Consider the following 21500-nt stretch of genomic DNA (forward strand, 5'->3'; position numbering starts at 1 on the left):
AAATAAGCTATAATTGAGCTGAACATTGCTGATATATTACAAATTCAACAGCTACCCACTGGGCATTTGATTCACAAAGCTGGAAGGAGGAATGACTACTGAGTGACAATGAACATCTGAACATTATAGCATGTGTCCACACCTTTCTCCTAATTTCATAAGATAAACTCACACCAAGACCTTGCTGTCACTTTAAGGAGCACAATGACTGTACCTGCAAACGTTTAAGGTTGATAGCCAAATATTCTTATTTGAACAGTTTTATTCAGTTATGTTTTTTCATTCTGAAGATAGATTTAAAGTCAAACGTTTTCTCACAGGTCGATGGAGAAGTTGGCAAGGACACAGGATGGGTCCAAGTCACAGAGCTAATTGCACACATGTTAAAATTAGAGGCACACCTAAGTGTATTTACAAAGACATCATCACAATCTGATTTATAAATCAAGAATGGAAGACTTTTATCCTCACAAGAGGAATTTGCAAATCCTGATGTTGTGCCTTAAGCTGAAGTTTCTGCACTTACAAAGTTAGGATTGAGGCCAATTTGTCACAAATCCACAAGGTCTACCTGGACACAATAAAACTTGTGCGTTTCTGAGTATTCACATACCGTATGCAAATAGATTCTCACTGTGGAAAAAAATGCTAATTTATTTCTATCACAAGTAGGATTAAGAGTGGGAGCAGGGAGGAAATGTTGCCAAAATTAATGAAATGAATGGAGGGTGAGGTGCAAGGAGTTTCTTTATCACATTAATATTGTGGGCGTAATTGTATTTATACAGATTTTACTACCCCTGATGAGGTGCTGAAGCTCATTGCAGTGATAGCGCGCTACTCTAGAACCAAAAGATTTAGAGGTGGATTGATATATAGGGAAATATAAATTGTTAACTTGAGCGGTGGACATGTGGGTCTGTTTGTTTGATTGAATAAGATAAAGGAGGGTTAGAGGAGGGAAGAGTCTAGATAGTGTTATGTGGGAGATCATATCAGTAGGATGAGGTTTGGAAAGGGTTAGAGGAGGGATAGAGGAGAGAAAAGTCTAGAAGGGGGCATTAGGGGGATCACAGTAGTAAAATGAGGATTGGGATTAGTCACATGAGGGGTAAGGGAGGGAAGGATCTAGGAAGTGTTATTTTAGAGATCTTAGTAGTAAAATGAGGTATGGTATGAGTCAAGGAGGGATAGGAAAGGGAAGAGTCAATAAGGGGTCTTAGGGCAAACATAGTATTAGGAGGCTTTTGGATAAGACAGAGTGTCGAGGTAGAGGCTATATTGACGGAGGTATAAGATGAGAAATAGAGTAGTGCATTAGAGGGAGTTGGCAGCTTTTCTTTCTTTTTTCTGTCTTCCTTTCTACAGTGGGAGTAAAATAATAAATATATAGATACATAACTACATAGAAAGGGTATACATGTATCAGGAGAATATCAAAGAAATATACAGTTGTATTGTATAAAGTTCCATATGTGCATATATGGATAGATAGAAATTTAGACATTTAGGTGTTCCTGTACATAAAGTTAATTTATTTGTGTATTTTTATATTTGTTGTATTTTTTATTTCTTTATATTTATTTCATTTTTTATTTTCCTCAATATTTCAACAGTGAAGCACTTATAGATGATTATATTTACATATTGCCATAGATAAATAAAATAAACAGAAACCCAAAAGCAACTAATCAAAGAACGTATATGAAAACTATGGAGTGACCTATTTACATGTTGAGCACAAAATAATGTATGTGTGTATATATTCATTGAAAAAAAACAAAGGCTACACGGACGTTATAGTTCCTAACTATAATGTGCCTGCAACCTTTGTTTTTTTCAGTGAATTTCTATGGTTTTTTAACGTATAACAATTTTCATTTCTTTACGTTAATCCAAAATCCGCCACGCATGGCCTTTCGCCGTGTGTGGCTGCGGCTGTCTGCAATACCTGGCCTGTAGCCAGACCCTTTGGTCTATCCCCCTAATCACCCAAACCCATGCTGTGCACAGCCCATTGTCCGTGCCTGGTTGGCGTAGGCCAGCGCCTCTCTGGGTGTGAGAATAGGTGTGAGAGAGTGTATTTGGGAATGAGAGTGGCTGTGAGAGTGTGTGTCTGGGTGTGAGAGTGAGTACATCAGTATTTTAGTGGGTGCACCAGTGTGTGCGCGGGTCTGTGAATGGGTGCATGAGGGTGTCAGTGGGTCACTGAGTTGGTGAGTGAGAGTCTGAGTGGGTGCCTTATTGCCTGACTGGGTCCGTGAGTGGGTGTGTGAGGGTCTGAGTGGGTCTGTGAGTGGGTGCAAGAGTGTCTGAGTGGGTCTGTGAGTGGGTGCATGAGTGGGAGAAAGATTGAAAGAGAGAGAAAGAGAGTGAGAGGGAGAGAGAGAGAGAGATAGAGTTTTGTAGGCTTTGATGGATAAATGTATTTGTTAATTAAAAAGAGTAAGATCACCTTTTAGTATGAGCCTTAAACATTGGAATAAAAAAAGATAGGGAAACGACCAGGGATACACCTGGATTTGAACCCTCAACGCTTAGTGTGAAGGTCTGCAACCTTCACGTTTGAGCTATGTATTTTTTTTAGCCTTTTACAGACTATCAAGGACCACTGGGGAAGCCTCAAAGCCTCCCCTACGGCCCCTCACTATTCTATGTTGTTTTGGTAATATGCCCTTATGGGCTATCAGGGACTGCGGGGGAAGCCTCAAGACCTCCTTGCGATCTCTCACTATATTTTAATTTATTTTGCAATATGCCCGCACGGGCTATCAAGGACCATGGGGTAAGCCTCAAGACCTCCCCCGCGGTCCCTCCCAACTTTTTTGTATACAAGCCCTTTACAGGCTATCTGGGACCATGGGGGAACCTCAAGTCCTCCCTCGCGGTCCTGTTGCTTCAGCAAGCAGACAGCTGCTTTTAACAGCAGCTGCCTGGTTGCTGAGCAATGCTTTCATCTCTGTTCCCTGCACGCATTCCTGTGTGCAGGGAACAGAGATGAAAAGTTAGCTTTTTGACAGTGGGACCTGTTTGACATGTTCCGCTGTCAGAAACCGGACTTTGTTTGCTCTGGCTTCAAAGCTGCAGCCAAGTCACAGCAAAACAGCTATATCCCGGGCGTGGGCACCCCGGGACAAAGTAGGAGCCGGCCATGTGGGGGGGGGGGAGGAGGTTGGCGGTCTCAGGGTCATCAGTGGCTCCATGAGGGCCAGGGAGGTGCTGGTTCCAGGAGCCTGGGGATCCGAAACGGAACCCCATCACTTTTTTCTTTTCATAGCCCCGGGAAGTGGGGATCCCCAGAGCTGAAAAGGGGGCCACACGACCCCAATTCACAGAGTATCATAAATGTCCCGGGGAGGTGGTGATCCCTGGAGCAGTGGGGGGGATGCGTGCCAGCCCCACTGAATATTTATGAAGCCCCAAGGAGGTGGTGGTCCCGGGGGCTCTGAGAAAGTCGGCAGGCCTACTCCACGCCACTAATGAATTTAGCCTTGGGAAAGTGATGATTCCCCGGGCTGCAGGGGGCCGCGTGGCCCCTGCACACAGTGACATACATGCCCTGGTGAGGTGGTGGTCCCTGGGGCTGCGGGGGACCAGGCGGCCCCCACATCTACTTCCATTAATGCCCTGGGGAGGTGGTGATCCCTGGGGCAGTGGGAGGGGGCCAGGAGTCCGTCCCCCCACATACACTTAAATAATGCCCCAGGGACTTAGCCCAAAATGTGTTCTCTCCATATTAATTTCAAAAGGGATTTTGAGCATGACTACATCCCAAACCACTGGATGGATTTACAGAAAATTTTGCAGAAAGCTAGCTCTTGGACCTGAAAGCACCTTTTTTGTAATTTGGTGTAAATCCGTTCAGTAGTTTTCTAGTTATAAAATGAAAACCAAATTGTATATATAGGGATGCGGATCCTCCTCAGATTCGGAGGGAAAGCAAGGCCCTGAGTGGCTGGCTCAACCTGATGGAAAAGTTGCGCCCGCCATTTTGTTAGTGGCACTGCCTGGGGGGGGGGAGTGTCAAAACATTTAAGGGGTCATGATACAGGTATCCTGACTCCATAGGACAGATGGAAACTGACCCCTCATGGACGAAAACTGCCCTTTTTTCGGCTTATCCGCAGATTTGAGGATCCTCCTCAGATCCTGGGGAAAAGCAAGTCCCTGATTGGCTGGTCACAACCTGACAGAAGTATTAACATGTGCATTAAAAAAACATAGAAATTCACAATAAGAAAAGCCAAAGGTTACAGGGACTTTATAGTTAGGTATACATTCTACCAATACAAAACCATAGATATTCAGCAGTTAGAGTTATACTTAGCTGATGAACTATAACTCATGCCAGAAAGTAACTTTGGGCAACAAGTTATAGATTTTTAACATAAGTATAACTATAAGTATAACTATACTATAACAGCTGAATTGCTATGGTCTTGTATGGCTAAAACATCAAACTAACTACCTAACTATAACATCCCTGTAACCTTTGTTTTTTCTGTGAATATATACATATATATTTTTCATATATGTGTATATATTCGTATACATGTGTCTGTATATATATATATATATATATATATATATATATATATATCAAATCAAAACAAACTTTATTCGGCTTTTAACCAGCCATAAAAGTATCAAACAATAACACATTTAGTAATAAATAAATATGTATAAAAGAATTAAGTAATAAAAAGAGAGGAAGTACAAGCACATTCTAGATTAATTCAATACTGGTATATAAACCCCTAATAGATTTACACCAATACCAAGTCAAATGTCCTTACAGTTTTTGTTTTTCTCTTTTGTGTTTTCCATAAGGGAAAAAATTCAAAACAGTCCAATGAAATTAGTCCAAATCTCCCATAGACTTCCTTACAGTCAATACTGAGCATAAAGAATTTGCTACAATTCCACACATTTCAATTGAGGATAAAAGCTGTAAACTAAAATACGCGTCGCGGCACCGACGCAAATTAATCGACCTTAAAAGAGGCAATAAAAGCCGTTGTCTTTGTAAGTTATAAAATTTACAGAAAAGGACCACATGCATTGTGGATTGGGGGGCCTTCGCGTCACAAGGACAAACTCTTAAAATTGTACTCCAAACATTCATAGTCGGGAAAGTTACTAACCGATGGAAAATATCTAAACGGAGTCTTGTAAGAAAAAATCGATGTCGGGGGTTTACCACGCTTACTAAGTAAGGCTGGATGGCATCTGTAGACAAAGTTAGTTGGTTAGACATTACGGTGGATTTTTTTGATTCCTCTTCCCATCTCTGTTCTTCCAAATGCTTCAGTGACAAGGCCCTCAGTTCTCTCCTGGTTATTTTTTCCAGTGATTGTGGATTTAAATAGTAATCTTTGCAACCCATTTTTAAAAAAAAAGTCATGATATAGTTCAACCAGGGAACTCTGAGCGAGTATGTTAGCCTTGTGCATTCAAGATAGAATGGCCTTGTTTAGTCCAGTATATTCAGTGGTCCACACCTTGTGCCATAATAATAATGGCTGGGTTTTTATCAAATCGATCACATAGTGAACCCCAAGTTCTGCGTGACTAATGTACGATGATGTGCTATTTGGTATCATTAGCAAATGTCTAAGGACGTTGTTTTCCACTGTCTGAATCGCATTGCAGTTAGTATACCCCCAAATACATGCTCCGTAAGTGGCTGCCGGGATGCACTTGGCCTTGTAGATCTTTGTTTGTTTGTCGGGGTAATCCCCCCTATCTTTTTGGAAAAGATTTTCAAGGCCGCCGTTGTTTTAATAAGCTGATCTTTTTTTAACTTCACACAGTGTGCCCAAGTGGCCTGTTTGTCAAACATTATACCCAGATATGAAAAGGTAGGAGCTATCTTCACCTTATCCTCGTGGATAGTAAAATTATAGGACTTACTCATTTTCCTGCCGCAGTTCATTATAAAAGTTTTTGAGCGGTTAACTGTGAGTCCCAGGTCTGTCATATAATTTATACAAGTAGTTAAAAGTTTCTGGAGGGCTAGCGGTGTCCTGGCCATGAGTACTGCATCATCTGCATAAAGAAGTGTAGGGACGGGGCGATTACCTATTTGAGGGAGGTCTTTGCATTTACCTGTCAGTTCTCTTTCTAAGTTATTTATATATAATGAGAATAAAAGTGGAGCAAGAACGCAACCTTGGCGCACCCCTCTGTATATTCCAAAGGACCTGGTACATTCCCCTCTCGTCCCGTACCTTACTCTTGCTCTACAGCCTGTATACAAATCCCTTATAAAATGAACTATTGTTGGTTCGACCCCCATTCTTATTAGAATGTCCCATAACTTCTTGTGCAGGACGCAGTCAAATGCTGACGATAGGTCTATAAAGGCCAGGTGCAAATTACCCTCTCTGATCTTCGTATACTTCCCCACTAAGATGGTTAAATTCAGAGCCTGTTCGGCAGTGCCTAGTCCTGTACGGAATCCATACTGCACTGGGGATAAAATATTATTTTCTTCCGCCCATGTTTGGAGTCTATTTAAGATTATTCTCCCCGCTAGTTTGGCTGATGTGTCAAGGAGAGAAATAGGCCTATAACAGGCTGGGTTAAGGCGATCGCCTTTTTTATACAGTATATAGGTACAATGATGGAGTCGCGCCAGGTCGGTGGAAGGCCTTGTGAACAGAAAGCCCTCAATACCTGCGTCAATAAAGGGCCCCATAAATGAATGTTAGCTTTGTATAAGTCAATTGGGACGCCATCAGGCCCCGGCGCTTTCCCAGCTTTACTTATTTTTATGGCTTCCGCTACCTCCTCTAAAGTAAACTGAGGTGATACTTCTGGGTGTAGGACTCCCTGGGAGTCTGAGGCCATTAAAGGGTCCAGGGCTCTATCATTAGATTGGCCGTATATCTTTGAAAAGTACGTAATCCAGTCCTCCTCCGAGATTGCAGTTTCCATTCTGGGAGTATCACTGTTACCTAGAACAGGTGTATTTATTATTTTCCAAAAGAGGACATTGTCTTTCGTAAGAGTAGCTCTGTGTAGGTTATCCCATAACTCTCCTCTCAAAGCAAGTTTCCTCTTTTTTAAGGCTATTTTGTATGCCTGTCTACAGGTACGTATTTCAGTCGAACATCTTGTAGGGGCACTTAGGACTTTTTTAAGTCTTGTATGGGCTTTCGTGCAATCATGGTAAAACCAGCCAGTTTCCTTTTATTTTTCCCCCTGCCCCTCCCGTCCTGATCAAAAGAGTTTCTTTCACGGCTTGCGTTATCTGTAGGAAAGCACTTATGCATTTTCCTGGGGCCGTATCTTCACCGAGGCAATCAATGAACGCTTGGTTATGTTCACTTAATATATGTTTCAATAATACCTGTGGATCAGTCCGAGACCATCTTAATGTATAGCCATTACCCGGAATTAGTTCAATGTCATTTGCCATCATCACCTTTCCAACTTTAGCCTCTGGGGCAGGAGTTAGTAACAGTTACAAGCTTTGGGGGAAATGGTCACTTATTGCAATATCGTGAATTATGTAATTAGTAAAATAATGTGCAAAATGGGTTGACATTAAGATATAATCAATCACTGTATTAGCACCCCTTCCATTGAATGTTGGTTTAAACTGTTGCTCTTTTGAAAATAAATCATTTACAAGAGACAAGTTGTATTTTTGGGCCACTAGATTCATTGCGTCTCCTTGAGTGGTATGTGAAAAGTGCGGCCCTATGCCAATATCTTCAGTATCCCAGCCACACACCCTTCCCGTGGATTCCTTACAAAGATGTACATTAAAATCACCCCCCCCCCCCATATGATGAGAGTCTCACGTCTGTTGCTTGCACATATTCTCTCTAAGTCCTCGCTCATCTCTGTTAAAATTTTAGAAGCTTCCCTTGGCAGTGCATTATTATAAAAGTTAATGAGTACTAAATGCGTATTCTGATCGAAGTTAGACTCTATCAGTTGATAACAGGGTTTCGTGATTTGCATTTTTGGGTTGAATAACCACGCCTTGTTAGAAATATATGTACATAAGCCTCCTTTTGGCCTGCCATGGTTGGTCTGCACAGCTGGTGTGTGAAATGTCTTATAGCCATTTATATGGGCAGGATTTAATGTCCAAGTCTCCTGGAGACATATACAGGGAAACTCCTCAATAAAGTTCACCCAGAGCTCGTTGTTAATCTTGTTGGTTAGGCTTGCCCCATTCCAATAAAGTATAGCTGTTTTCGTGTGTTGGAGGGGTTGAGGGCACTCCTTCTCTATACTTGATGTGGATAATCCATCATCTAGAGTGTAGGTTATTGGAGAGGGAAGGTTTCCCGGATTCAAATGAGTGTCTGTGATGTTCCAGACGTGTTCCGTTTCGCGGAATACATCTCCCCTATTCTTGGTAGGCTTTTCTATGTTTACAATCAAGGCCTCCTCGTGTGGGGAATCTCTCTTAGTCCTAGTTAGTCAATCCAAATCTTCTAGTGTGTTAAGTAATTGGAATCTATTAGTAAGGGGAATAGGGACCGGGGCATTTAATACGTGATCGTTTACGGATTGCAAATTCCTTGAAACACCCCCACAGGATCTTGGGTAAAAGAACCCCAGGGGTAGTAGGGAGATTCCTTGACAGGTGGCTTGCCTGACGCCTAATTTATGGATAATGCTGTGCACCAAATCAGGGGTCTTGAATGAAAGGACCACACAGTCTCCTTCCACTACTTTCTCCCTATTTCCTATCCACTTGACTCTTCTGGCCATTTTTATGTCATCAAAAAGGACCCCCACCATCCCAGGACCCAGGCGTGTTCCTATCCAATTCAGGGCCTTGTTCCTCAATGCCGGCCACGTTTCCCAATATTGGTCGCCTATACGAGGGACATTTGCCAAGACCACGACGTACGGGGTTGCCTCCGGAGGAAGATGTAGAAGATCGCTTGGTAAATATATAGGCTTCGGAGGTCTTATTCCAATACAATGGGTCCTCCCTTTGACTGTCTGGGGGTGCTTAGTCTTGATTAATGATGGTATATTCGGTAATGTAGTACCTGATTCGTGATTAATAATTGATGCTTGTGGGAATGATTGTGCTCTAATCTGAGGCTTGTGAGTCAAATGTATATAACTAGTGCTTGGGGATATAGGTGGTACCTGTGAATTAATCAAGATCTTTGGGATCAAGGGTAAATCATCAGCCCCGGGGGAAGGGTTGAGAATTACACTCAGAAGTTTGAATCGGCTGTGTTACCCTAGAGTCTTGTTTAGTATCATGTAAGGTCTCTGTGTTTAGGGACTTTATAATTCCCACGCCTGCATCAACTTTGCACTCCAACGCTTTTAAGCGTTCCAACAAGGAGTCCAATGTTGCCCCAATTGCTGATTTCATACTATTTATCAGGTCATAGAGGTTTATGAGGCGGGTTCGGGTTGTGTCAGCTGGATTGATCGGAAGTTTCTTTCGAGATGGTTTCTTTGGGGGCTTTCGATCAAGTGTGAGTACCAGATCGTTCTTGGGAGATTTTTTTTCTGAGATATTATCTGCCTTCTCTAGGGGCGGCTTTCTTCGGCGTTTAGATGCAGGTGGGAGCTCATCCAATGTGAATATTGAATCTGAAGTATTTTGGATGCAACCATTTTTATCTATAGCGTCTTTATTCAGGGCTTCTTTATTGCATTGAGTATAGTCATCAATTATCACCACATTCGTTGGTGATTGTGCAGTGTAATCTTTGGATGTCAGGATTTTCCCCTCTACATTGGCAATTTGTTTGTCTATCATCCCCATGGCCCCAGAGATGTACTTTAGTATGGATGTACTATCTTTTAAATTTGAGGGATGACTCAATGTTGAATGCTTCCTTTTCCCCATATTTAATAGGATGTTGCTCTAAGTACAATATAGGGAAATGAGGATGTATAAAGATATGCTAGTTGATTATGTAACCTGCGTCGGAATAACGCCACCCCAACTGGATTAATTAAATGGTTAGCCAAAATGCGATGCAAAGAGAAGGCGCTTTACCTACAAGTAACAATCTCCTCGAATGTAAGATCAGAATATGCGAGATAAATGATAAGAAAAAAGGAAATTGTCACTTGGGTATCCAGCGTGTGGTGGATCCTTGGGTATTCCTAAGGCTGAATCCTGCCAGCGGAAGAAGCAGGTTCCAAAGCTTCCCAAGGCCCAAAATAGACGATGGTTCTTTGAACTTGTTGGATGAAAATAGCGTCTCTCTTCTCCTTAAAGGCCGGGAGATCCTCAATGGCAGATGAAAGAGGGGGGGCCCAACCCGGCCTCCTTGGGTCTCTGACGGGCACCGGACGGGCCCGCCCTTGGCCCGGGCTTTGCCCGGGCGCGCCCTGTGGGCGGGAGCGCTGTTCAGTTTTTAAAGGGCTTCTCTGCCCTTTCCGCGATGCCTGCTCCTGCCTGGCCCCCAGGTGAAATTGATCCAAATGCGCGTCCCGCGGGCGGGAGCGTTGTTCAGTTTTTAAAGGGCTCCTGCCCTTTCCGCGATGCCTGCTCCTCCCTGGCCCCCAGGTGAAATTGACCCAAATGCGCGTCCCGCGGGCGGGAGCGCTGTTCAGTTTTTAAAGGGCTCCTGCCCTTTCCGCGATACCTGCTCCTCCCTGGCCCCCAGGTGAAATTTATCCAAATGCGCGCATATATATATAATATACTTTTTTTTAGCCATATGTAATATAAACATTTGTTTGGAGATCTAAAGAATATCAATATATGTTTCAACCATAAGTAGTATATATATTTGTACAAAGAAATGCACATATCTAAATACATGTTATGTCATGTTGTGTTATGTTACAGCATACTTATAAAGCGCACGTACATCAAGAAAGTTTCATGGCGCTGAGGCATAGAGGCAATGAAGACCCAAAAACATAGCCATAAGCCTGTTTAAAGAGACAGGTTTTCACAGAGGTCCTGAAGCTTGCGTAAGTAGTTGTGATTCTGATGTGTGGGAGAAGAGATTTCATATCTTTGGGCCTATCACAGCAGATCTAGTGCCACCCAATCTTTTCCTGTTGAATTTAGGGACTTCTAATAGATTTTGGTGGACTGATCTGAGATTACATTTGGGAGTATGTTTCCGGATTCTACAGTTCACAAAAGCTGGGCTCTTTCTGTGTTGAGATTTGAAAATGATGCACCCGGTTTTAAACAGAGTCCTCTGAGTGACTAGAAGCTAGTGTCATTTTGCCATCAGTGGTTTGATGAGGCAGTGTCTGGGCTGGCATCATACCAGCCTAGCTGCCTGATTTTGAACCAGCAGCAGCCTGACATAATACCTTTGGAAGTCCCAGACACAGGGAGCTAGCAATATCAATCTGGGACATAACAAGGACAATAATAATCTGAATGATGGCTTCTAGAGCAAATTATTTTGGAATTTTCTTTATTTTTTGGAGCTGGAAAAAAACAAGACAAAGTCTGAGGCTTCATAGAAAGTTCTTCATCAACAAGAATGTCAAGGCTTTTTAGGCATAGGAGGAGTGCCCATCTCCAAAAGCCACAAGGAGGGGTTCCACCTATGCAGGCTGTTTTTAAGCATCACAATTGTCAGCTGATGGTCGTTCATCCAATTCCGGATGTATAACATAGTACTCTGGATTCTGTTGTGTCATCAACGTTGAAGAACAACTGCATGTCATCAGCGTAGTTGTATATTCTCACTCCTCGCCTCTGTAAGGTGTGTACCAGTGGGTGAATGCCGATTTTCAATAGATGGGGGGATAAGGAAGAGCCCTGTGGTACTCCGGCATTTAGCCTAACCTTGGATCAGCAGAAAGGAGCAAGACTAAGAGTGGCCTGAGAGCAAGGATTTCATCCAATCTATTGCTGATCCCTACCGACCTGCAGCCTTGAGAAACTCGATTAGGATACCATGATCTACCGTCTCATAAGCCATCGATAAGTTCAAAAGGCCTTATGCCTGGGCTAGTCCTTTGTTTGCATCTTCTCTCATATCATCAACTATGGATAATACAACAGCTTCTGTACAGTTGGCGAGACGGCCTGGTGGGGGTCTAGAAAGGAGAATGAGGAAACCTCTAAGAAAGAGGTATTTGGTAAGAAAAAAGCACAGTTTATGGTACTGAGGGGATTGCTATCCTTTATCATCCATATTTTATCAACAAAAAAAGACTTCAAGTTTTCATACAATTTCTGAGTAGGGACCACTGGAGCATATGAATGATCTGGGGTCAGACTTCAGTAATAATGTCAAATATCTCTTTAGTTTTGTTTTTGAAGTTTAACATTTTATTTGAAAAGTGGGTAGATTTAGCCTTCCAGATAGCTTTCTTGTAGGCCTTTAGCCACGGGATGTAACTATTTTTTCAGGTGTAAATACTTTCTGCCATTCCTGCTTTGGCGTAGCTCAAGCTTTGATCTCTTTAAGCCTTCTGCATACCATTTTTATACTTCCTGGAGGTGAATTGGTTTGTTTTACGTCGAGGGGTATAAAAACTACTAGCTTCTCTGAGCTAATCGGTTAGCGTCTCTTCCAAATCATCTATATTGCCACTATAAGTGGGCATAGACAAAGCCAGTGAATCACACGGAAGCTATCAAGATTGACACAATTCCAATTTCTAGAATAAGTGCAAGGACAGGTAAGGAGATCCCTGGGTGTTATGTCATTTATGACAAATGTAATTTAGTAATGATCCGACCAGGTAAATGGGAAAACCTTGAGGTCAGATTTAGGGCCTGATTACAACTTTGGAGGAGGGTGTTAATCCGTCCCAAATGTGACGGATATACCACCAGCCGTATTACGAGTTCCATAGGATATAATGGACTCGTAATACGGCTGGTGGTATATCCGTCACATTTGGGACGGATTAACACCTTCCTCCAAAGTTGTAATCAGGGCCATAGTTAGATTTAATGACTAGACCTGATCTAAGATGTGACCTTTAGTATGTGTAGCAGTGAACACCTGTTGGTCAAAATTCAGACCACTAACAGAGTCAATGAGTTCTGAGGAGGCGTGGCCACCATTTTCCTCATTGGCCCTCATGTTAAAATCTCCAAGGAATAAAATTTTTGCACAATCAATAGCTATGCCAGATAAAAGATCTGCTAAGAGTGGGGGAAACTGGGGAATGTGCCCAGGGGTCTTTACATCAGAATATGAGAATATATGTTATGGGGGCTATTGGCAAATTCAATTTTAAGTAAATACATATGTATAATCAAATTATACATGTACACAGACGAGCTGTACATTATTTCAGTTTAAAAAATAATAAAAATATATATATATATATATATATATATATATATATATATATATATATATATATATATCCTCAAACACAAAGCGGTCACAGGCGGCGCGTTCTGACCGCCGGTCTGAGCGTTTGGGTAGGACCACAAACCCCAGCATATAGAACAGAACAAAGGATAACGCTGCCCTCCCAGAAGTTAGATTCCGCTTTTATTGCCATCAATAACCATCAGTATCTCGCCCAACACCACTGACGCGTTTCGACAATCAGTCTGTTTCAAAGTGGATGATTTCGAAGTGTATGAGTCCTTTTTTAATTTATACTGTTTCCCCATTGAATGGCATTACGGAAGTTCTGGTACAATGTATATCATGATTCTAACTATCAAAGACTCCCGGGCCCTGTTCTTGCTGAAAAGTGTTTCAGCTACAGGGCCACATCGACACCAATTGCAGCATTTTCTCCACAGAATCAGTTTCATGGGGTTTGTGAAAGTCCATACCTTTCCAGGTTATACCTGTCGAAACGCGTCACTGTTGTTGGGCAAGATACTGATGGTGATTGTTAGCAAAAAAAGAGGATCCAACTACTGGGAGTGCAGCATTATCTGTTGCTTTGTTTTATATATATATATATTCACTGGAAAAACCAAACGTTACAGGGATGTTATAGTTAGGTTCTGAATTTACTCGCACAAAACATTAGAAATTCAGCAGTTAAAGTTAGAGTTATTTCAAGTAACTATTTTTGGCGCCCTAAGGTAACTATAACTTGGTTCCTCACCGTGCACAGTTTTCTGATCAATAATTTTATTGCAAATGTTGCAGTGATAATATCAAAGATGCCAAAGAAGGTGTCATCAGTGATATAAAATGTGGAGTAATTAGCTCTGCATGGTGAAGGCGCAAGTTATCGTTACCTTAGGGCGCAAGTTATAGTTACCTGAAATAACTCTTACTGCTGAATTTCTAAGATTTTGTGTGAGTAAATTCAGAATCTAACTATACTGTCCCTGTAACCTTTGTTTTTGTCAGTGAATTTCTATGTTATTTTGGCATGCACAAATGTGAATAGCACTGCACATGCCCTTTGGCCATACGCAGTGGGGTTTGGCCACAGGGCCTGGATGGCCAGGCCCGGCAGCCAACTCTTTTGTATGCATTCAAACCCAACGCTGTGCACAGCCAAAGGCTGTGCACAGCAGGAGTTTGGATAAAGTGGGTGTTTTTTTTTGCAATTTTTCTCTGGATTTGGGGATCCTCAAGTGGATTCACGAATCCAGGATCCGTGGTTCTACAAATCTGACAAAAAAACAATTGGGCAATTTTTGCCCCTGAGTGGTCCCTAAGAGACCCCTCTATGTGTCCAATGGGGTCAGGATACCTGTATCCTGACCCCTTATGTCTTTTTTCTCTCTTCTTTTCCCACCCCGAGCAGATGCGACGAACAAAATGGCGGCCGCAACTTTTCTATCGGGTTGTGGCCAACCAATCAGATTCTTTTTGTGGATGTGGATCTGCAGATCGTTCCATGGTGGATTAATCTATATATCTATATTTTTTGGCCCTTAAATTACTCCGAAACTACTGAACGGATTTACACCAAATCACAAAAAGCATGATCTGTGCAACAAAATCTACTTTCATGCCACATTTGGTGTTTTTTCATTGAGTGGTCTGGGCTGTAGGCATGTCTAAAGGTCCTATGGAAAAATGAATGGGGAAAACGTGTTTTGTGACAGAAGCTAAACTTGACAAAGTATATGTTTTGAAAATGTAATGAAGATTCATCAAACAGCGCCAAGGTTATTAGAAAAACAAAAAATGCTTTTTCTATTGAAACTAGGACCTAACTATAACTAGGTTTTATATATATATATATCTACATAATGTCAAAACAAAACCCTTTCAGGGTTAGAGTGACACATTTAATATGCAAAAAACAAGAGAGCTGTAGAAAAGAGCACCCTGCAACACCAGCGACACTCTAGATTTGCTCACCTCAAATGTCTGCCTTTCTAGGAAAGTTTTTAAGCATAGGATTAGCGCAGAGCCATCCACGCCGAGCTAGAAAGCGACGAAGGGCCTCATTTAGACTTTGGCGGATGGGTTACTCCGTCATAGATGTGATGGGTATCCCGTCCGCCATTTTACGATTCGCAAGGGTATAATAGGATTGTAATACGGCAGACGAGATATCCATCACGTTTGTAATGGAGTATCCCTATCCACCAAACTCTAAATTATGCCCTAAGTCCTTTGCCATTTGTACAGAAAAATCTTTAAGCACAGGATTGGCACAGTGCCATCCTCCTCGAGCTGTAAAATGAAAAAAGCCTTTCACCACTCCAGGCACAGTATTGCAGCTTTGGATTTGTAAAATACCATTCAAGCCAACTTAGAACAAGCAGAAGCAACCCATGACATGTGTTGGGCTATCAAAATAGCTCTTCATAAAGTTTACATTTTGTCCAGTCAGAAGGGAGCACCCAGTATAAGTCAAAACACAACCCTTTCAGGGTAGGGTGACGCATACGTTATGCAAAAAAGAGTGGTTCCCAAGTTTAGGTGGAGAGCATCTCCAGTAAGGAACACCCTGGGTACGGGTAGAGGATTTGTAAAGTTCAGGGATGGGCAAGGAATTTTTAGGGTGGATGAATGGGTAGGGGTGAAGGGTAGTAGGTTTTGTTTTGATTCATGGATGTATAAAAAGGGATGTTTAGGGTTCAGGAATGGGCAGGAGTAAGGGGTAGTACATGTGTTTTTTAGGGTTTAGTGATGGGGAGAGGTGTTTATATATATATATATATATATATATATATATATATATATCCACGCCAAAAACAAATCAAAATCTGGCACTCCTTGCAAAACAATGGCCTTCATTTATTTCAAAAATCCATAAAACAGAACATAGGGCAACGCGTTTCAACCTTCACGCGTTGCCCTATGTTCTGTTTTATGGATTTTTGAAATAAATGAAGGCCATTGTTTTGCAAGGAGTGCCAGATTTTGATTTGTTTTTGGCGTGGATTTAAAATGGGTCCTGTGCCCATTGACTGAGCACCAACCTCGATAGGCGAGCGCTGGAAGGAACACAGGATTCCCTTTTTGACGATATATATATATATATATATATATATATATATATATATATATATATATATATATAGATATATATATATAAATATAAAAGTGGCATGGGATTGCCCCCTTTTTAAAATAAAAAATGTATCATATAAAAAAACCTCCTCACTAAGCAGATGATTTTTTTTTTATATATAGCACACACGTTTGTAAAAAGGTGACAAAGACTCTGTGACTTTAAAGCCATGGTATAAATGATTGGTCGGCTTTATCATGTGATTATTTTCAAACCGGAGAAACCACATACCTATGATTAAGGCTGCTACTGACAGACGAAACGCGTCAGGAAAGGAAAGCAAGAATATTTATTTTTGAAAATAAAGTGCCCCACATTATTGTTCACCAGAGTACGGCGTTTCCCTATTGTGGAGAATTTTGATGGAATATATTTGCGAGGGTGCTCCGTCCCTGCAATGCCGTTGCCGCCCTGTAAGTGATTAAGCTCCTAAACACAGAGTAACCTGTTGGAAATATATGTATATATATATATCTATATATATATATATATATATATTTATATATATATATTTCTCAATCAATCAATTTCTATAGCACAGCTAATCACCCAGGTGGGGATCCAGTCTCTTGCCGGGCCCGAGGGCCTCAGTCAAACAGCCAGGTCTTGGGTGACCTTCAGAATTCCAGAAGAGAGGGGTTGGTCTGTAGCTGCAGGCGGAAGTTATTCCATGTCTTCGCCGCAAGGTAGCAGAAGGAACGTCTTCCACTTCTGCTTTGTTGGATGTGGGTGAACATGAGGGACGTGGAGCATAACTGTCTGGAAGGTTGATGGAAGCTCAGGCTGTGGTTGATGTAAGCAGGTCCCCGGTTGTATTGTACCTTGCACGTGTGGATCATCAGCTTGAATTAGCATCTCACTGAATTGGGAGCCAGTGGAGTTTTCTGAGGCGTGGAGTGATGTGGGCTCATTGAGGGAGGTCGAAGATGAGTCTGACTGCGGTGTTCTGTATGGTCTGAAGTCTCAGTAGGAGGAGTGTGTGTTTCTTGCGTAGAAATCGTTGCCGTGGTTGAGCCAGTTGGTGATTAGGGCCTGTGTGACAATGCAGCTTGTGTCCTGGGGCAACTCATTGAAGATTTCTTTTAGTATGCACAGTGAGAGGATGCAGGTGGAGGAGACTGCATTGATATGAGACTTCATGGTCAGCTTGCTATTCAGGTTGATGCTGAGGTTTCTGGCTTGGTTGGTAGGTGTGGGTGATGGTCCTAGTTCCGAGGGCCACCAGGAGTCATTCCAGGGAGTGTTTTTGTTACAGAAAATCAGCACTTCTGTTTTGTCCGTGTTGAGTGTCAGGCAGTTGTCCTTCATTCAATAGGCAACGCTTGTCGTGTACTGTGGAAGTTGCTTCTGGTGATGGCTGATATATAAATATTAGCAGTTTTACATGGTAAAGTATAACAATATAATACAATCTATTGTAAAGTGGAATGCGTACTTGTACTATAAAGTACCACCGTGCTAAAGGCTTGAGTGGTAACAAATGATATTCCAAAGAAGCATTTCTCCATTTCACCTCAATTCATACCTATTGGGTTAACTGCTACAATTTGGAAAAGTGCCTGCATCTTGTTCAGTGTCAATGGTCTTGATGACTTCAAGCAGTACAAACAGTTACAAGGTACAGCTATGGGTACCTGTTTCGCCCCCAGTTACGCAAATTTATTCATGGGCTGGTGGGAGGAACAGATATCTGAGTCCATGATAGAATTTGAGAGGCATGTGATTCTGTGGTGTCGCTTTATCGACGACATCTTTGTGATTTGGAAAGGGAATGAGAAGTCAGCAGTGCAGTTTGTACAAAAATTGAATGAGAATGAGTGCAATTTGAGATTTACAGAGCATTTGCATCCTAGTCATGTGGAATTTCTGGATGTACATGTTACAGCAAGCAAGGAGGGTTTAATTCCAAAGCTACATAGAAAAGAGACAGCTGGTAATACCTTGTTGGATGCTCGGAGTGCAAATCCTACAAATTTGATCCAGAGCATCCCCTATGGGGAGCTATTAAGAGCTCAGAGGAATTGTCGGATTTCCATCAAGAATGCGATAAGATGTGTGAGAGATTTAAGGAGAGGGGTTATGGAGCAAGGATTATTTAACAAGCAAGAAGGAAAGTTGAGAAACTGAGTAGGGATGACTTACTATATCATGTTGACAAGGATAAGAGCAAGAGGGAGGACAAAGTTAGATTTGTGACAACTTTTAGTAATCAAGCTTATAAGGTACGGAATATATTGAGCAAGAGTTGGCACATTTTGCAAACCGACCCAGTGCTCAATGAATGGATCTATGAGAGACCTCAAATAACTTTCAAGAGAAATAGGTCATTGAGGGATGACTTGTGTCACAATGATGTATCATGTGAAGGAGTGAGTAGGGACAACTTAGGCAACGTTTTTTCGTGTTGCATGAAATGTAAAGCATGTAGATCAAGTAACAGCTGTAAAAAGTTGAGGATACCAGAGAAAGATCAGGATTTTGTCATCAAAGGAAGCTATGACTGTGGGATGACATATTGTGTTTATTGCCTAATATGTCCACGTGAAAAGCTGTATTTAGGGAGCACGATTCACAGTGCAAAGAAACGAGTGTTAGAACATAGGCGAGCGATCAAAAATAGTGACAAGAGCTATACAGTAGCGAGACATTTTGCTAAACAACATGATGGTAATGAAAATCTCCTAATATTTGTAGTGATTGACCAGGTTAAGAGCAGTAAACTGGGTGGTAACAGAGAGAAAGCATTGAGGATCATGGAGTCATGCTATATCATAAATTTTGAGACATTGGATCCGATTGGGTTGAATTCCAATGAGGAGTTAAGTACACATTTGGGATAAAAAAATGTACAAAAAAATGTACACAAAAAAATGTATAAAAAAACATATATGGACAGAATGTATATAAAAAATGTATATGAACAAATTAATACAAAAAATGTACATATTTGTTTTTCTTCTCAAGCAGTGGTGTAGTTTTAGGTTGAGTCATATGTTTTGTGTATATTTTTTCTTTTTCTTTTAGTTTTTCATTTATATGGGATGAGAACTGGATCAGGTCTTACAATGGAAGAAAGGTTAAAACCATGTCGAGAAAAGCATAAAGGCAGAGCAGTATGGTCAAGTAATTTTGCCCACTTGGGCAATATGTTTGGAATTTATTACGATATATTATATGTTATACTTACCCTTATTTTCATTTACTTGACACTTCAACCTTATTTTGTTAATAAAATGGATTAGAGTATATATGATGAATTAGAGATTATGATAGAATTGTTGTTTATATATGACATTACGGGTGAAGAATTGTAGAAGGGTATATAGTAAGGCTGATGGCTGATATATATATATTAGCAGTTTTACATGGCAAAGTATAACAATGCAATACAATCTATTGTAAAGTGGAATGCGTACTTGTACTATAAAGTACCACCGTGCTAAAGGCTTGAGTGGTAACAAATGATATTCCAAGGAAGAATTTCTCCATTTCACCTCAATTCATACCTATTGGGTTAACTGCTACAATTTGGAAAAGTGCCTGCATCTTGTTCAGTGTCAATGGTCTTGATGACTTTAAGGCCCACTCGTGTGGTAATCATATTGGTAGAGATTCTATGAAGGCAAAAATATATATGTTTTGCCTCAAGAAAATAGCATCCTGCTTTGCATCGGAAGTACGCGGCCCATAGTAATGAGTGGTCCAAAGTTAGAAAATGTAAATTAACACATTTGAAAACAGAACTTTAAATGTACGTCGACAGTGCATTTATAATATACTTTTAGAAAGTGAATCGTTTTTTGGCCATACTTATGTGACTATATTAAAGCAAGAATAAACAAAATTGAGTTTTTTAAGTATATCAAACCCATAATTCTTGATGGCGAGAGTAAAATTTACCTTTTGGTTTCATCGAGTTCTTCAAACACTTCACCACCCACAATTTCATTGTCTGGATTGAGGCAGATCTGAACCATATTGTAAATGGCGCGTTCCCCCCACTCACTGTCCTTTCGTGCCTTGTTAAAAAATTTTAGGGCCTCATTGGGTTCCCCCTTGAACCTGCAGAAGAAATAAAAGAAAGAATAGCAAGAAATAAAAAGAAAATAAATAAATATAAGTTGAGGGGAATGATGGAGTCTACAGACATATGGCTACACTTATAGTTTGGTAAATAGGAAGGGTCACATTTATCCTGAAATATGAACTTCATCACCTGATTTGTCAATTACAATGTATTTTCATCAAACTAAAGCCTGTACTGACGCAAACCAATTGCAGCTTGCTAATACCAACGGCATGATCATGGATGTGCCCTAAGGACCAACAAGGCATTTACGCAGCTTTTTTGCACACGGAGGCTACTTTCACATTACAGAATACTTGGTGGTTTGCACCTATGCTAGGAAGGGTGCAAACGTGTTTCCTGTAATCAGATGACAGTCAGATTCCACACCGGGTGCATCCGATGAGGAGCATCCAGCATACAACATGACCACATGCTCAATTAGTGTAACCTTGTGCGATCTTAAGGTGACACATTGTAAAGTATTAAAATCCTCCCAAAGAAGGTAACCATAAGAGGCTGACCTCCGTAAAATATAAAATTAATAAGGTTTAGCAGCAGGGCAGAACCTGCTATGCTAAAAATATTTCGTACATTTTTGGGAATCTATATAAATGATTTGGTCTCTCTTGGTTGAGGTAGTTATTTGTGTTCTTTTTGTGGTTTTGCCCTTCACCACATCCATTTACACACAACACTGGAAGAGGTTCTCTTCTTGGTGTGGAGACTGGGAGATGGATCCTATTTTTGGCGGGCCTCATAGGTAACTTTGTGTTCTCCTAGGCTAGGATGGGCTTCAGCTTAAATACAACAAGCAGGTCTCTAGCCGCTATATTAGCTTTTTTAGTAAGGTCCCTTTTTGACTAATACACGTGGCTCTGAACTGGCTAACAACACTGATACTTCATGAACATACAGGGATACTTTAAGGCTCATATTTTGAACTTGCCCTGCTTTTATGCAATTTCACATTTTTCAGGGTGTGCAGGGAATTGCTCACTTAAATTATTTACGTTTACGTTATTCTTAAGACAAGCTTCTTTTT

General features: G+C 41.2%; 1 protein-coding gene across 2 annotated transcripts in view; it reads right to left on the reverse strand.

Moving 5' to 3' along the window:
• Window positions 1-21500, reverse strand: part of TTC21A (tetratricopeptide repeat domain 21A) — a 391729-nt gene that overhangs the window by 107253 nt on the left and 262976 nt on the right. For both annotated transcript variants that reach the window (XM_069211078.1, XM_069211079.1), the window contains one exon: window positions 20290-20451. In XM_069211078.1, the coding sequence (XP_069067179.1) occupies window positions 20290-20451 (162 nt within the window). The remainder of the gene's footprint in view (window positions 1-20289; window positions 20452-21500) is intronic.

Source organism: Pleurodeles waltl, chromosome 10 (genome assembly GCF_031143425.1).
Source record: "Pleurodeles waltl isolate 20211129_DDA chromosome 10, aPleWal1.hap1.20221129, whole genome shotgun sequence".
In the NCBI taxonomy this organism is placed as follows: domain Eukaryota; kingdom Metazoa; phylum Chordata; class Amphibia; order Caudata; family Salamandridae; genus Pleurodeles; species Pleurodeles waltl.